The sequence below is a fragment of the Strix uralensis genome, chromosome 8 (assembly GCF_047716275.1).
Source record: "Strix uralensis isolate ZFMK-TIS-50842 chromosome 8, bStrUra1, whole genome shotgun sequence".
In the NCBI taxonomy this organism is placed as follows: domain Eukaryota; kingdom Metazoa; phylum Chordata; class Aves; order Strigiformes; family Strigidae; genus Strix; species Strix uralensis.
Window position 1 is genome coordinate 17,246,289 of NC_133979.1, and position 17,498 is coordinate 17,263,786.

General features: G+C 36.2%; 1 protein-coding gene across 1 annotated transcript in view; it reads left to right on the plus strand.

Moving 5' to 3' along the window:
• Positions 1 to 17,498, plus strand: part of HS2ST1 (heparan sulfate 2-O-sulfotransferase 1) — an 86,040-nt gene that overhangs the window by 62,890 nt on the left and 5,652 nt on the right. The window contains exons 2-6 of the mRNA XM_074876440.1: positions 1,813 to 2,051; positions 8,529 to 8,614; positions 12,139 to 12,277; positions 15,989 to 16,086; positions 17,292 to 17,449. Coding sequence (XP_074732541.1) covers positions 1,813 to 2,051; positions 8,529 to 8,614; positions 12,139 to 12,277; positions 15,989 to 16,086; positions 17,292 to 17,449 — 720 coding nt within the window. The remainder of the gene's footprint in view (positions 1 to 1,812; positions 2,052 to 8,528; positions 8,615 to 12,138; positions 12,278 to 15,988; positions 16,087 to 17,291; positions 17,450 to 17,498) is intronic.

A 17,498-nucleotide genomic window follows, 5' to 3' on the forward strand; every position in this document is an offset into this window, starting at 1 on the left:
GAGTTCTGTGCTGTTATGATTCAAATCTAGCTGAGATCTACTACTCTTTTGTAGAAAATACAGATTAAATTTGTTTAATTTCAGCTGCCCTAGGTGGTAATCAGGATCCATGTAGCCTTGGGCAGCCATGTGGTAAACTATGTCCCCTACCAAATGCTTCTTCTAATCTGTTACTGGCAGGAAGGGGAGGGTTGCCCGTCCCTTTTTGTTGTAGCCATCTTCAGATAGATGAAACCTGAGTCTGTTGCCTCATCTCTTTCCAAAATAGGACGTTTGCCAGCAGTGATGGGAGAGGTAGCAAATGAGAAAGGAAGGAGCAAAAACTGTGACTGATGTAGTGGGGAGCAACAGATGTCATGTGGAAAATTGAGATATACTCAATAAGCATTTTCTGCAAACATTTTCATACTGATGTAACTTAGTTATGGGGTGTGAGATACGAGCATATGAGAGAGTGAGTGAGTTTAAGCTTTGAAGCATTTCAGACAGATGGAAGTTTGTGGTTGAAGACAATTTATGTGGAATTACAGGCTAGTGGTGTTCACAGCTTAATGATTCTGCTTTAAAAGTGATTTTATGTTATAATTAAAGAGATGTGGTGAAAGAGAATAGAAGGAGCTGGGTTACAGGAAGCAAGGGAAGTAAAGGCTGAGAGCTGCTGCTGTTAAGAGTGTCATCCAGAAAGAGCTATACCCTGTATACGAACATAATACAGAGAATTACAGGTTACTCTTGTGGTACTGACTTCAGCTTGCACTGTTGGCCAACACAGATTTCTTTGAATAAATAATTAAGGCAGTATCACAATAAATGAATCAAAAAAGATGCTTTGACATCTGTATTACAAATCATATTAAAGTATATACTTATCTAGAACAGAACAAAGCTGTGCCTGAATCAGCACAAAGTATGTGATATCCAGCAGCAGCAAAAAAAAAAAAAAAAAAAGAAAATGCTGTAATACTGTGGGTTTTATTTTCCAAACAGGTTTTTAGCACTTGAAGCAGAGTTCAATTCCTCAAAGTATTGCCCTTTGTATAAAAGGAAAAATGGTTTATTTGAAATGTACTCACCTTGCCAAAATGTCTTGTTCATAGCTTGCTTTTTCCATGTTTCTTTCTTTTTGATGTATTTGATGTTTTTCAGTACTCAGAGATCACTTTTCACCTTAATGTTAACTGTTTTGGAAACACCTCTTGCTTCTGTTCTTGTCAAACTTGAAATTAATAAATCTAATTGAATTTTTGCAAATCCATTTATTGTAATGCTTTACACTTGGGGCTTGTATCAATTGAAATAACAAAACAATGGTTTCACCTGGATTCCAGTGCCTCTACACAGTTAATTGACTAATTACTGTTTTCAGAAAGTTCGTATTCTTCAGATTACTTGAATTATTCCTTCTATTATAATTTTTAAATACGTGTTTTATAGAAATTATTTGGGAAATTTTGAGGATGCCACCATTTTGATAGCGCATTATAGACATTTTTCTTCAGAGACAATGGCTTTCAGAGCATTAGTGTGAGTCATAGAATATGGTGTGTGTTCCCTTGTTACCATAAAAGTTTTGGCTTACACCCTAAGCATATTGTTTTCTAGTTTCGGTGTTCTGTGTCAGACTAACTCACCTTTTATCATTCATACATTTTATAGATTAGTTTTGCTTCAGATGTGTCAGAAATATATATAACAGCGTTTCCTTTATTGCTGAGGAGTTACTGCTTTTCACCAGGTTATTTGCATTCTATGCTTTGAACTTCAGAATTGGTGATATTTACGTTGAAATCTTGTATTTGTCATCCTTAACAGAAAGGGCTATTGCAAGACATGAAGTCCGAGAAATAGAACAACGTCATACAGTAGATGGCCCCCGACAAGATGTGACACTGGATGAAGAAGATGATGTAGTGATTATTTACAACAGAGTACCTAAGACTGCCAGCACATCCTTCACAAATATTGCTTATGATCTTTGTGCAAAGAACAAATATCATGTTCTACATATCAATACAACCAAAAATAATCCTGTCATGTCTCTGCAAGATCAGGTAAGCTGCTGCATTTGGGATGTCTTTATCAAACAAGGTGAAAGTATAGAAGACTTTTTTGCTGTTGCAAACTTATATGGACTGATGGAATTGGCTTTTATGTCACATTTTCCAATATAAATGAATTCTAATGTGTTTATATTTTTTTTGTAGAGAATTAATATTATTTATTAAATGATAGGTTTGGTTTTTGCTGGGCTACTGGAGGTGGTAAGTATCTGTTTATCGGACAAAAACAAAGCTAAAAAGGGACACAGCTAGGGCAGAAATTATCTTTGTTGTTATAACTGTAAAAGTTTATTGTCAACTGTCTGGCTTTTGACTGTGTAATAATATTTGCCTGTCATCTCCATCTGCAGTGAATGCAGTCTTATGTGATTTCCTCTCCGAGTAGTGTAGGCACTGTGCCATGCTGTCAGGGCTATACTTCAGTCTTTGGTACAAGGTCTGGTCAGGTCTCACAGGTGATAAAAAACAGCTAGAAAGAAGTGGTTGTAAATAGCTTGCACTTTAAACAATGAGTCACTTTGCATCCACTTAAAGCTCTCACTAAAATCAGTGTAGTCCCAGGCTAGAAATGATCATGGCTACCACTGCATCAGGTGATGAGTGTTTAAAAAAGATGATGAAGGATCAATGCTCTGTTTTTAATGGGGTGTGGTGTGGGAGTAAATTTTTTTCATTTATTTTTTGAAATAATATTTCTTTGCTCATCATGAGTGCACATGCAGGGAACCCAGGTCAGAGGTCTGAAACATCACTATTCTTATCTTCCCTGTCTGTAAAACAAATGTTTCCAAACTCTTGGGTATGTACTACCGGTTGTACACTGATCATCTCAAGTTGATATGCAGCAGAGGCAGGAGCTGTTCTGCATTGCAGCATGTCAGCGCTGAGGCTTTAAGTGCACGTCTACAGGCAGAAGCAGCGCAGCCCAGCTGCTGGAGTGGGGCAAGGGGAAGCAGATGGTAATGGGCTCTCCACTTTCAGTCCTGTATGTGGGAGAAAGACTGAGGTAGGGATGTCAGCGCAGGGGACATAGAGTGTACTTGGGGTGTGACTGGGAACCTGTTTTGTGATAGCAGGGTTGTGTTACTGTTGGATTTTTGCTGTTGTGAAATCTTTTCCTAAATATGAAGGTGATATTGTCATACATGGTTACTGAAATTACTAAGAGTAAGTCTGGTAGCCATCCCTATAGTCCTGTCCACCACGTAGAACAAGTACTAAAGACCTGTGCACTAACAGCAGAGTGATTTTTCAGAAGATTTAACAAGCTTATATCTGTTAATTAAAAATCATGCTCAACTCAGTCATAGTTAGTGCTGCACTTCCAGCCACAGATTCTGTTTCTGTCAAGGTGTCTCTTTGAATTGTAGTGGTCTGTCCTGAAGGATAGAAGAGCTAGTGATTGATGGTATAAATTAAACATAGGAAACCTTACCTTAAATTTCTACTTTTGTTTGAATTTCACACAAATCAAATTTATGCTTTACTGTCTTAGTTTTATCTAAGAGAAACTCTCCTCCTCATCTTCACTCTAATAATTACCTACTGAAAAATAAAATCTCATCAATGCTGGGCATGTATACAATACTGGCAGTCCTACCTTCTTTTGATACTACGCTATTGTCCAAGGTGGGAAATTATGTTGTTTAATTAGACAACTGATACTCCTTTTCTTCAGTGGCCATTAAGTAGGAGATACTGACAATGAAGAACTCTGTATATTGCGTAGTTGTTCAAAGAAGAAGAAATAATTATTTATCTTTAGTATTATTGAGATACCAATTTGCCATTGTAAGTCATAACACAATTCTGGAGATGGCAAGGGTACTAAGTAGTAGCTGATGAGGTTTATGCTTTGTGGGCTTGGGTTTGCATGAAATATTCACATGCCACCTTCATCAGTATAGCTTACTTGAGTGTAGTAGGTGTATATGCACAAGTAGTAAAATACATAAACACATATAGAGACAAAACGGTTTTATCAGTGATACTGTTTGTTAAAGCAAATCTCCTTAAGCAAGGTGAAGATTGTCTTGGGCCTGAGATAAATTTGTAAAATAGTAAGCCCTCTGTTATGCACTACTTCTGCTGTACTTTTTCCAAACTACTCTAATTCTGTAACAGATTTTAAGTTCTCTGCCCATATGTGAAACCTTTACTTTTTGAATGCAATCTGAAAAAAAACCTTATTTAAAATCCACTCCAAATATAATCTGTATCTGGTTTGAGATAATCTGATAAGAGTCCCAAACACATTCATTTTAGTTTCAGATGGAACTTGTCCCAGCAGCCCTTCTTTCTTTTGCAGCTTCTCTGACAGCAGGATCCTGGGAACTGTCCCTCTTTCCACAGGTTGGGCCTTTTTTTTTGCCGCAAGCTGAGTGCCATGTTGCCTATGTTGCATTTCTGACCTGTGTGGTCTGTAACAAAACCACTTGCTTTCATTAAATCAGAGTAGTTGGTAGGTTGGATTTTGTTACTTGCATGTTTCAGTACTGGTACTTTTTGTCCATACAAGTGTGCCTGTATTATGGCTAGTTGGATGGCGTACCAGCCACATAAACCTTAGCTTTTCTGTTACATAGTAAAACTGTCTTCTAAAACACTTAAAACAAAATTACTGTTCTGTCTTTCAGCGTGTATTCTTGATATACTGCTAGAAAAGGAGGTATGAGAACATGTTCTCTGTACTGGTTTTGTGAACATAGAAAAGCCATGGTACAATTATCCAGCATTTCACTCCCTCAGCTTGCTGTTTTCTGTTCCTTGTTCTTTTTTCTCCCGCAGTTTCTTTCTCCATTTTTCTCAAAAGAGCAACTTGAAGATACATAATCTTACTTCCAAATGTATTCTAAAACAGTGGCCTCTTAGAGGATAACACACTCATACTGATTTTAGTAGTACTTATTTCCTCTGCTGGTGAAGGTTTCAATGGCTGTCAGAAGTGGGACAAGTAAAAGGTTGCAGCGACTCTGTTAGAAGTGGAAATACTGTCATATGCTCCTGAACATTTAAGAATTTTTCTCTTGGAGTTAGATGGCCTAGTGAGTACTAGTGTCCACTGCTATAAATTTGCCAGTTGTATTTTTCCTTCTGAGAAAGAATTGTTCATGCAAGGCGGGTATCCTGACTGTGCTGTGGCTGGACTAGTGAACTCTCTTTTCACCATCTCACAAAATTGCTTCTCAGCAGCCCTTGCCTTGAGCTTGCTTGTGGTTTCTCATGGCATGCAGCCAAAGATATGCTGCTAGACTGTTTCCAGTGTTCCTGACCCTCTGGTTTAGAGTTAACTGTAAGTTATTAGCTCCTATGGCAATTTGGATAATTAAGCTACCAGTGCCTTCCTGCAGAGGGATTCTGATTGTCATCCCATCATGATTGGTCTTTAAATCTGAATCTGAGATTTCCTTTAATGGGCCACTGTGTTGGTCTTCAGTCTTACTTGAGAGCCCTTTTTTTTGTAGTTCAAATGGAAAATCCTCATGTGTCCTTTCCAGGCTGGACTTGTGATATTCATTCCCCAGTTATTTGTAATTTTAAGTCTGTTGTTCAGCAACTGACAAACAAAGCTAGAATATAGCAATGTGAAAAGCTGGGGTTTCTTTGGTATCCAAAAGTCCATGTGATGCCAGGCCACAGGGTAATGACCATACCACCTTTGGGGGCAGAGGGTGTGTATGTGTGTGTTCAGACTGTAGAGAAGAGGGATTGATGGAAGCAGTTAGTGGACAGAGATGACAGTTTACAACATCACTTTGGTTTGCACACACAGATTTCCCAGGGCTTTTTGCTCAGACCAAGTATGCTGGGTTTGTTTTTTTTTTCCCTTTTGGCTCACCAGAACTTGTTTTAAATTCTTATCGTCCTAGAAACTGAATGTATTTAACTTACCTTTCAGGACATCTTACGCCCCCAGAGTATGTTTGATCTGTCTTTTTAATTCAGTGAAGCTCAGCTGATTTCTCACTTACTAAAGGCTGTGAAGCAACTTTGTAGCTGATTATATAAAAGCACCATGAAACAACTTCACAGGAATTCCATTCACGTCTATCTGAACTTTTAAAGTAACCTCAAATTTTATTCAGTTGGGTTCAGATGGAGAAGCTTGCTTGGTCTCTTGAAAGCTCCAGTACCTGCTAAGCCCTGAAAAGAAAGATAAAATTGATCATATTTAACAGTATGAAGCAGCAAGCAATATTCATCTCTGCCCTAAAATGTGTGAATCCAGACTCATTGGGCTGTCTGTGACCTGGAACAATTCTGATTTTTGGAATGCTGCAAAGGTTGGGGGTAGGGAATAATCTCTTGCCTGCAGGCAAGTTATAGGTGTTAAAAACTTAAGTTCTCAGGGGCACAGCTGTTGCTGGTCTATCTTAAGGCAGATGTAAATGTCACAGCTGTCTTATAAAACCTTCCTAGCTTTCTCTTAGCTTGCCTGATGTTAAAGTTAATAAAAGGCTAGAACATCGATCCTATGTTCGTGAAAATTATTTCCTTAGCAGGCAATGACATTGTAAGACAAAGACAATAAAGGATTTTTTTTAGCTATTACTGGAACATCTGAAGTTTGATGCCAGATGGTGGCATGGGGATGTAAGACAGAACTGACCCTTGGGATTTTGCACTTAACACTTCCCTGTGTCTAGTCCTAGTCTATTAGAAACTGAAGTCTGGCTGGTACTAGACCTCAGAAAGGTTGTTCATGGAAATGTAACTGAAATGTACACTTTAATATGCATGCTGCACTATGCACAATAGGTAGCATAACTGGTTTTCTTGTGGAGTTCTATCAACCATCCATAACATTTTCAGGTTTGGGGGAAGGGAAGGGAGGATAATATATACTTTGCATTTAGGAGGCTTCTTTCACAGGTATAGAAATATTCATAGCTGAGTCTTTCCACTGAAAATATCTTGTCATTATTCTCTGAAAGGTACAGTCAATGAAAGTGTGGTTTGTTTCAGTAGCAGTAATGGTAGTTCAACTGGATTCAAAGTCTCATAGATATATTATCAGTTTGTGCTGTGGACAAAACCAGACAGAAAGCCAATGCAGTTTATGAAACATCATTGTATAACATTGTACAGTGCTTTTCAGCTAGATTTGCCACAATTTTTGTGTGCAATATATGGTTTAAATTGTGAAATGCTGCAGACTATGAAACTTGTATGCTGAAAAAATGAATGCTGCCTGTTATTTGAAAGTAATATGCATTTCTTTTACCTGAAAGTCCAAGAGACAGTGTTTGAAGAAATAAATAAAAGGTATCAACCTCTTGACTGCAAGTTTTGCACATTTGAAGAAACAGCAGCAGGCCAGTCTTGCCTCTTAAAATCCTCAATTGGTTGGTTATAGTAAATAATAAATACCATGTTTCAGGACGCTCTCAATCCATTAGACCTTACAGAATATTAGTGTGTTGTCTTGAGCTCTCAAACTTTCCTTTTTTTGACTCTCTTGTCTCACTTCTGTATCTTCATGGTTATCTATGTCACTGTATAACAGAAAAGATATTGTAGATGTTCAGGACACGCTATCTTCTAATTCTCAGCTTTGGAAACAGCATATCTTGTCAGACAGCTCAGGCAATAAAAATTTGTCACACTTTCTTTATTATCCAATTCAGTAGTTTTGAAATAACATTCAGAGTTAAATGATTTGATGTTAAAATATTCTGTTCATCTAATAAAGCCAAGCTATATCAGGATTTGCATGTCCCACTTAATTTGATCATACTTTCTGGTTTGGGGTGTGTATCTTATTTTGTTCTTTGAAATGTAAAGCTATACCTATTTTTGTGAAGTTTGCCAAAAACTGCTTTATCAGCCCTTGTTTAAGGGCTACTTCATGCTTTAACATGGAAGTTTCACTGAAATGTTATGTTTAAGGTAACTGTTCAAAATGGTAAACTATAGATCTAATTTACAGTGTATACATTTATAAAATTTCTGGATTACTCATGCATTGCATTTTGGGATGGGGCAGCAAATGAACCACCAGATTTGTTTCTTATGTCCCAGTAAAACAGGTCTAAGAACATGCTTTTACTGGTACACTTTTATTTGAGGGACTAAATACAGATGAGACAATTCCATCAAAGCATTTCTACTTATTGCTGAGGGAATTCCACATTCCGTTTAAATTACAAATAAAAGGGACTGACAAAAATTTAAATGTTTGTCTTGCTAATGTTTTTGTGGTAGCTTTCCTTGAATTGCCCTTCTGATTGCTGTATTTTGCTTTTGTTTAGTTTCTGATCATTAAATTGTGATTATCTAAAATGAGTCATCTGTTGGCTTGCAGAAAAGTCTATTTTAGCTGGCACAAATTCTTTGGTAATAGTCAAAATAGACTTTTTTTTATAATGCATTTATGAGATTTTACTTACAAACCAGAAAACACCATGTATGGGGAAACTTAATGTGTTCCAGCTGTACTGAAACACTTTCTGCTGTCTACTTTTACAGGTCCGATTTGTAAAGAATGTGACTTCCTGGAAGGAAATGAAACCAGGATTTTACCATGGACATATATCTTATTTGGACTTTGCAAAGTATGTTACACTTAGATTTATCTGTTGAGTAGCATAGTAGCTTAAGTTGCTTGGATCCAGCTGGGATATTAGTGCCCTCTAGTGATAAAAGTCTAGTGATGAAAGACAACTGCAGTTTTGAAAAATTCACACACTGAAATTCCTATGATGAGCAATATTTAGTTTTGATTTTCACAGTTTTCTCTTGTCTTTTTGCATGATAAAATGTAGCTGAGTCTCATTTCAAAACTATTTATATTCTAGGTTTAGTATCCCTTGTCTGAATTACAAGTGTGTTTTACTGAAAATTCTGGTTTTCTCTGGAACACTGGCAATTCTGCCTTAGGATTGGCTTCCTGTTCTGAAAAGTTTAAGATACCTGTTCTCAAATATGTTTTATGTAACAAGTAATACCACCTGCCTCTTAAGTTATGTAGTTCTTCTCTATCAGAGTATCACTTTACAGTTTATCAAAATATTAAAAGTTATATTTTTAAAGCAGTTTTCTAGCCGATAATAATTTAACTTGCTGTAAAAAGCATTGAAATAATTCTTGAGGAGTTAAATCCTGCTACTTATAAAATTAATTTAAGAGAAAATGAGGTCAAAATCCTCCCAGTGACTTCAAAGGTTCAGGATCATATCTATATTCCCAGTTCCATGTGTTTCTTTTTTGTCTTATTTTTGCTTCTGTATCTAAGGCAGTGACCCTTAGTAGCTCAGTCTTGTGAAACCTCCCCTTGAACAGGCAAGTCAGTTTTGCTTAAGATGCTTACTAGGCAGTGCTTCATCTTGTACTTGCAGCATGCAGAAAATGGTTTAAAATTGAAAGCGGAATTTTCAGATCTCAGCATATGTGACTGCACAAACAATAGTAACCACTACTTTTACCTCTTGCTGGTGGTCACTCCTGAGTAATATTATATTCCTGTGTATTAAAACATTTATTTAGTGAAATGATGGCTTTGTATGTAAGAATTTCTTTTGATTAGTCATTGCTTTTAATTATTCATTTTGTTATGTACATTGATTTTTAATTCTAGCTTTTTATTACAAAGAATGAGAAGGGGAAGTGAGATCATCATAGATTCCCAGAGCAGTATATTATATAATAGAAAATGCTAAAAGCTACAGTAGTAGCTGGAAGTTACCAATGGCACCAAGTAAAAGCTTGAAGTTTACACAGAGTAACAGGCAAGAAGTCTTAATTGAAAATCAATCAGTAAAATAAAATGTATCAACTTTCATTAGCTTCCTTTCTGCCTTTTTAAACTTTAAATGCTGCAACATTAGTAAAGCCTTGAACTGAATAACAGTTTTCTGGAACAGCAAAGGTGAGTGTTATTTTATACATTACTGACTTCATAAAGCTGAGAATATTTTCAGATACTGGAACTTTTAAAAATAATTATTTTACGTCTAGAAAGCATCTAAGCAATTTCACAGATTTCTTTCACCTGCATCTTCCTTCCAGGACTGTGTTATCCTTGTGTTTGTTGTTTGTTATCCTTTCATGTAAATGATTTATTCTTTTCCCACAGCAGCTTGCTTTCTCATACTTTGGGTTTTCATTATTAAAATAATATATTGAATGCTCTGGTTGTGCTTGACAAGGCCCACACTTTTAAGATTGTGAGGTATGTTCTTGTAGATGAGAAGTGTAAAATATTTCAAAAAAGTCCATACCTGCTTTATATGCAGACATCAGACTTGGGTCCACTGTCAAATACCAGAAGTACCTCTTAAATTATGCTGTAGCTTAAACTACTGGATTCAGTTAATGTCTTACATTATTGAGGACAGGTTATAACAACCCATCCATGTAGAAATTACAGTAATAAAAGGGGTTTTTTTTCCTCTGTTTTAATTTCTGATCCACCCTTATTCTCTATTTTCCCTGGTAAACAGTTGGAAAAAAGTTCTTTGACAATGCAATTGCCAAATCATTAGCATTATTAATGAAGTTACAATAGTAAGTGGCTTTTGTTATTGTAACTGAAGCTAGTTTTGTGAGATCATGTGCAAATCCATCTGAATGTACAATCCAGCACAAACATTTCCAAGGGCTTTGACACCTTATTTAACCCACAGATACATATTATTTGTTGAGGCTGCTACTGTATCAGAATGATTTGTTGTAGCTTTATACAGCACTTGCAGTAGAGTCTGTAGAAGGGGACACACCTGCATGTCCGAGGCACTCAGTGGACCTGAAAGAGGGTGCAGTTCAAAGACAGCACTGGGCATCAAAATGCTTGAAAGATTCACACACTCCTATTTTGCAGACTTAGGGGAGTAGGAGCTGGCATAGACAGATGTCAGCAATGCCACCTTTAACTGCTAGTCTTTGGTACTCTCCTGGCAACATCTGAAAAATCAATTGCTCTTTCTGTAGCCTTTAAGAATTTCTGTATCTGTAGTTCTGGTCATTTGCCAAAGTAATGCCTTTTAATTGTTTTTTTCTAACTTCTTTTTCTGTTGCTTATTCTATGTTTCTGTTCTTCAGCTTTTCAACTTAGCTGGTATTATAATTTACAGAGTACCACTTTAACAGTAATGGTACTGCATCTTAAAATACAAGCACTCTATGTTTTAGCCAAGCTAGGAGGCTTGAATGGCCCTCTGTCAATGCAGAACACTTTCCCAGTTTGCATGGGAACAGAGGAGCTCCTAGCTTTACTTCAGGGCACTTAACACACTTGCAATTTCTGTTGTGATATAACCTCTTTAATGTTTGGATACCATGTTTATTTGCTACAGTAGTGTCTGAAATGGAAAAGAAGATAAAACTGAGAAACATACTGTAAAAGCTGTCTTGAATGTAGATCGTTGAAGAGTAGCGTTTGCACAAAACAGTTCTGGTGATTTAAATCTTCCATGCGTCCTATGAGCTTACTACCTCATTTCAAGCTTCCTGTTTGTACCACAGTAAATCCACATTTGCTTAGGGTAAATGTCTAAGGAAACATTTTATATCTTTAGATAGAGAAGTTAATACAGTTACAGATACTGTCCTAGGGTTATATTTAATAAGCATAGCCATATGGATTCAACCCAGGTAATGGATGGGCTCTGAGCTCTGTCTTCCTTCTGTTAGAGTTCATGTCTCTGACAACTGGAGACCTGCAAGGAAAACCACTTGCAGCATTGCATAGCACAGTTCAGGAGGACAGAAACTCGATATCAAACTTCATTGCACTTGTTATAAACATATATGTGGCTGCTAGACTAGTTAAGGCATTTTTAGAGTCAGGATGGTTGTATAAACATTTTTAGTATCTATTGTGTGAGAATATATTGGTTTTGTCTGTTTCTCTAATAAAAAAAAATTAAAATCACAATGCTAGGAAACTGAAATTGAACTGACTTTCACATCCACATACACACTGGATATGAGGATGAGAGGAAGTGATCATTAAACTTCCTTTCACCGTCATCTTCTCTGTACATAGATTTCCAGTGTATCAATAGAGACAGGCTTTTCAGTATTAGATGAGAAGCTTTGATTTGGCCTTTAAAAGACATTTTTTCCTCTTTCACTTTAGATTTGGTGTTAAAAAGAAACCAATTTACATAAATGTCATAAGAGATCCTATAGAACGACTAGTTTCTTACTATTACTTTCTGCGCTTTGGAGACGATTACAGACCAGGGCTACGGAGGCGAAAACAGGGGGATAAAAAGGTAACGTATGCTTTATTATATATGTTGTTCTTACCAAAAGGAATGTGAAAACAGTTTTTAAAAATGTCCTGATAAAAGCTGACTAGTTCTTGTATCAGCCTTGGTGATGATGGTGGCTTTGTAAGTTATAGTCTCCCCTTCATGTCCATACTGGACCAGAGTGTAACATTAAGTATGTTCTTTGTAACCTTATAAATTCACTTTATGTTGCAATTTGTTAAAAAACATTTTCAGGTATCCAGAGTTGTAACTATCAAGATAAGCTTCTCCTATGTAAGTTCTTTACTGTGAGGGTGGTGAGACACTGGCACAGGTTGCCCAGAGAAGCTGTGGCTGCCCCCTCCCTGGCAGTGTTCAAGGCCAGGTTGGACGGGGCTTTGAGCAACCTGGTCTAGTGGAAGGTGTCCCTGCCCATGGCAGGGGGGTTGGAACTAGGTGATCTTTAAGGTCCCTTTCAACCCAAACCATTCTGTGATTCTATGATTCTTGTTGAAGACCGAGATACATTTTTTCACCAAAACCTGTAGAACTGCTGATGCTTTGGCAATGACGGTTTGGGGTTTTTTTTTTATAATTAGCAACCCCTTTTTTTTAATGTAGATATTGCAATGGAATTGTATAAAGAATCTGCTTGAAAACTATGGGGTATGAATTGTACATTATACTTCCTCTGTCTGTCTTGGGTGGCTATAGGAGTAGTTCAGGTTAGCATATTCAAACCTTGATTACTAATACAGTTTCAGAATGGCAACATTATTTGGACTCCACATTATATTTATTCCAGAAAGAATTTATATGTCCACTGTCATGGTTTGCAGTAAGACATTTGTTGGAGAATGTTGCTTTAGTCTTTTCTTCAATCAGGAAGAAAAGTAGGGTATTAAGTATATGAATATAGTTTATAAAACTATAGTTATAAAATGTAAGGGGTTTTTGTACTTTACAGAGCCAAACACTTTTTAAAATTTCAGTGGCAGTATTTTCTTAAACTGATGAAATTTTTCTGTAATGTTGACAATTTAGTGTAGCACTGTGCGAATACCAAGAAACATTGAAAGAATAACTAAGCAGAAATCACACTGAATACAGCTTAGCCTATAAACACCATAACAACTAATAAATGTGACTAATCATTTTGTGTGATTTCACCCCCATCCAAACAGTGTTTTTTAAATCTTGGGAACAGACCATTCCTCTTTTCAGTTGATAACTAACTGCTCCTCTGTTATTTAGGTTTTGGCGCCATCTTCAGCTACTGCATGTCAGTTTGTCCAGACGTCCTACAGCATAGGTAGAGAAAAGCTTCAAGCAGAACAAATTGAAATTAAGCTTAAAAAATGTATCTTCATAGAACTGACTACAGAAATGGTTTGGTGATATGGTATCATAAAGGCTTTTTAAAAAAGAGAGATAGGATCTCATCTTTTGTAACCTATTTTGTTCCTTTTCATGAGGAGCATGATTTGGCCAGTGGAATTCCTTCCTGATGAAGATCAATGAGTTGGAAAGCTGACCATGCTACCAAGTCCAAGCTGTTTATAGGACTTAATACTTATTAAAAAGAGTGAAATTTAACCATGTTGGTTTAGTTTTGAACTACAATCCAAACAGCCTTGTTAGGTAGTCACTGGGAAACTTTAAGCCAAAGTCCCTAATGCTACTGCTTAGTAGACCGCACTGTAAGCCCTGATTTGCTGGAAGAACTTGAAATGCATTCCTATTTATGTTTGTAATGCATTGCATTAATAATTTTCTTTTTTATTAAAGATGCTTTTTTTCATTTTGTCACTATCATACCACTTCATTTAGGTCCAAGACTTAGTTGTTGCCATACAGATTTAACTTGTCCTGTAAGCATCTCTAGTTCATTTGAAGTGAAATTGATTTGCTATGCCAAGTTTTAAGGTTTCTTTCATTTAAATCAGGTAATGCTATTTTTCCATGGTGTTTCCAAAAAAAATGTACATATATAGATGGTGTCAGTTTTACATACATTAGATATAAAATTCAGTAAGCTCAAAAATGGATTGACCCAATCACAGTGTCTATAACACTGATATCTTTTCTAATCTGTATTATAGTAGATTCACTAAGAGCTCTTCAAATGAAAAGTAGGGAAGGTCAGAAATGCAATCTTTCTAATGGAAGTCAATTGTTCCTTTATTAAGCGGAAAGGAATCTCAACATACTCTACACCTTCACCCCCTCCCAGTCCATACCACAGCATTTATATGGAAGAATTCTTCATTCATTTTCTTTCTATAGCCTTGTGCTTCCAAAGTTATAGATAGCTTGGCTCTAAGAACAGTCTGTAAAGACAAGTGCATATTATTATAGAATCTCTGGATGGAGTAGTCAAGGTAAGTGTATATAAGAGGAAGTGGGGAAGGAGATGTGTCCTATTTCATCTTGCTTAGAAAATTACTTGCTTTTGCATATTAACTATAAAATAACCTTCAGGTATAAGCAAAGAAGTCTTTCTTTTGACAAATGCCAGTTCAGATTTAGTATATACATTTGTAAGTTAGGAGGTGCATTTAAACAATTTATTTCTTAGATAATGTTGATGTTATAAAGTACTCATGATAGATCAGTGCAGAATTTCTCTAGAGAACTGTGCTAGAGAAAGCATACCAATGTCTTGTTTTACTAGTTAAGCTGCACTTTTATCTGTGATATGTGACATGTATGAGCCATTCTAAACTCAGAGTGCAATGTGGACCAAGACACTGCAGGTTAATCCCTGCTTTTGCCCTGTATCAGTAAGTTTCTCAGGAAATTCACCTCAAAAGAGAAGCAAAGGACATTATCCTTGTTCTAACACCAAATAATTAAGCAAATGTATTTTTACATAGTTGTTTTGAACAGAAACTTGTAATTATACAGATGAAACAGTCTAAGAAGTTGTCTATGTGATCACTTAATCGTTTTTAGGGGTTTTTTTTAACTCTATCCTATAATATCCTGTAATGGCTTATATCTTGATTAGAAATGTCATAAATACTTCTTTTATGGTGACTGGGTAAAATATTTACAAATTATTTTCAATGCTAATGGAGTGCTTATTGTAACTGTGTTGCTGCAGTTGAAACTCTGTGTTGCTACAGCTATCTATGCACCTAGAGCGATGTTGTGTGGAATATTCTGTTATGCAGTGAACAGTTTGCTTTCACTTCTTCTGATGGCCAAAACCAAATTAGCATCTGAAATGGCAGTTATTTGTCATAATACTTAAAATGTAATAGAACATTGTTTAATCTAAAACACAAAATGCACAGTGTTCTATAGTATAAAGATCCAGCTGTTCCAGTATCACACAAATCCTGATGGCATTTGATGCTGTATCTTTAGTGACTTCTTTTGTAAGTGAAAAATAACGATGTCAACACTTACTGACTGTTTTTGCTAGTTTTGACATATAGCCTTTATCAAGGTTATATCAAAGGTATATCAAATGTATCAGGTAAGATCAAATTGTTCATTAGTTCTAATCATAAGAGACTCTCCAAGTACTGTTTTAACTGAGATGAATAGCTACTCCTAATAATAGTGTGAAAGCAAGGCTTGAAAAATTTACTCTTTTTTTTTTTCCTTTCACAGAATTTCTTGTGTTTTTCTGTCCCATTACATTTAGCAACTAACCAGGTTGCGATGTTTGATACATATACTAGATTTTAAAGCTCAGCTCAATCAATTTTGTCTTTGTTCCAGACCTTTGATGAATGTGTGGCAGCTGGAGGTTCAGACTGTGCTCCAGAGAAACTTTGGCTTCAAATTCCATTCTTCTGTGGCCACAGCTCTGAATGCTGGTAGGGAGATAAATGTAGCTTAAGTTGTTAGTCAAGTATATCAGCACTGAAATCTAAACTTAACAAATTTGAATATGTAGCACAGTTGGGGAAAGTGTGAGGGACTGGACAGCAGCAGGTACTTTAGTAATGTATTTGCTTTTGAAGATGCATTTTAGTGAAACAGTCTTCCAGTCCTTTAAACAAGCAATATGTTTGGATACTATATCAGCAGTGCTATGAGGGAAAACAGATATTTTCAACTTAAAAAATAATTTTTGTAGATTTGGAGTCTTGACATTTTTTTCTTGTGTCAGACTACAATATCCATCTTTCTGAATAGAGATATTTTGTTCAAGCTCCTAGAGTTTCTGGGTAGAATAAAATAATTGAGATCAGGATAAATTTATTTTCTTAAACCTTTAGCAGACATCCAGTAGTCAATGCTACTTAGTAGAAACCAAAACAAAAGCAAATAGGGTCTATTTGTCAATGCAGTATGTTTTATAACAATGGCACAGACTTTAAAAAAACTCTTTAGAAAACAAAAAGAAAAATAATTAAAAGGGCATAGATGATTTGAAGGATTCTGAGTGAAATCAAGGGCAATTATTTGTCAAAGGTACTGTTCATCCAAACATAAGCAAACTAAATGGCCCTTTTGGAGCTCCTCTTTCAGTGCCTGTTGGTCAGACCTATATAAACCTGGGCCAGAGGGAGAAGCCCAGAAAGAAAGAACTCTAGAGAGTTGCAAAAAGGAGTTAAAAATGTCCATTTTATTTCTGCTTGTTAAGTAGGGAAGTCCTCCCATTAAGTGCAATGACTTTCTAGTTCAGAATTATGCTTGTAGGATGCAAAAGGGAAGGTGTTTTCTTACCATAACCATTTCTGGTATCTAATGTGAAAGTGGAGACTGAGTATTGACATTGAGAAAATGTAAATTCTCCAAAAATTGCATTAATAGAGACAGTAACCATATGTACACATGGTGGATATACACGTATTTGTGGATGAATTATTAGTCAAAATAACTAGAGGAGTTAAACTTTTAGATAAGAACACCGATGTGAAAAACTGGAAAGGGGAATGAAGTTAGGAATGGTTATAACTTGAAATGAGTCTTGCCTTTCCTATACAAATGTCCTGTTATGAAGTAATCTCCATCTAGGGATCAAGGATTGTTGGCTGACATCAGAACTTGCTGTAATTGTTCTCTGTCATTTTAGGAATGTGGGAAGCAGATGGGCTTTGGAACAAGCCAAATACAATCTGATTAATGAATACTTCCTAGTGGGAGTTACTGAAGAGCTTGAAGACTTTATCATGTTATTGGAGGCAGCTTTGCCCCGGTTCTTCAGGGGTGCCACAGAATTGTACCGGACAGGTATTTAAATGGTTGATTTCCATGGATTCCATGGATTTTTCATCCTTGT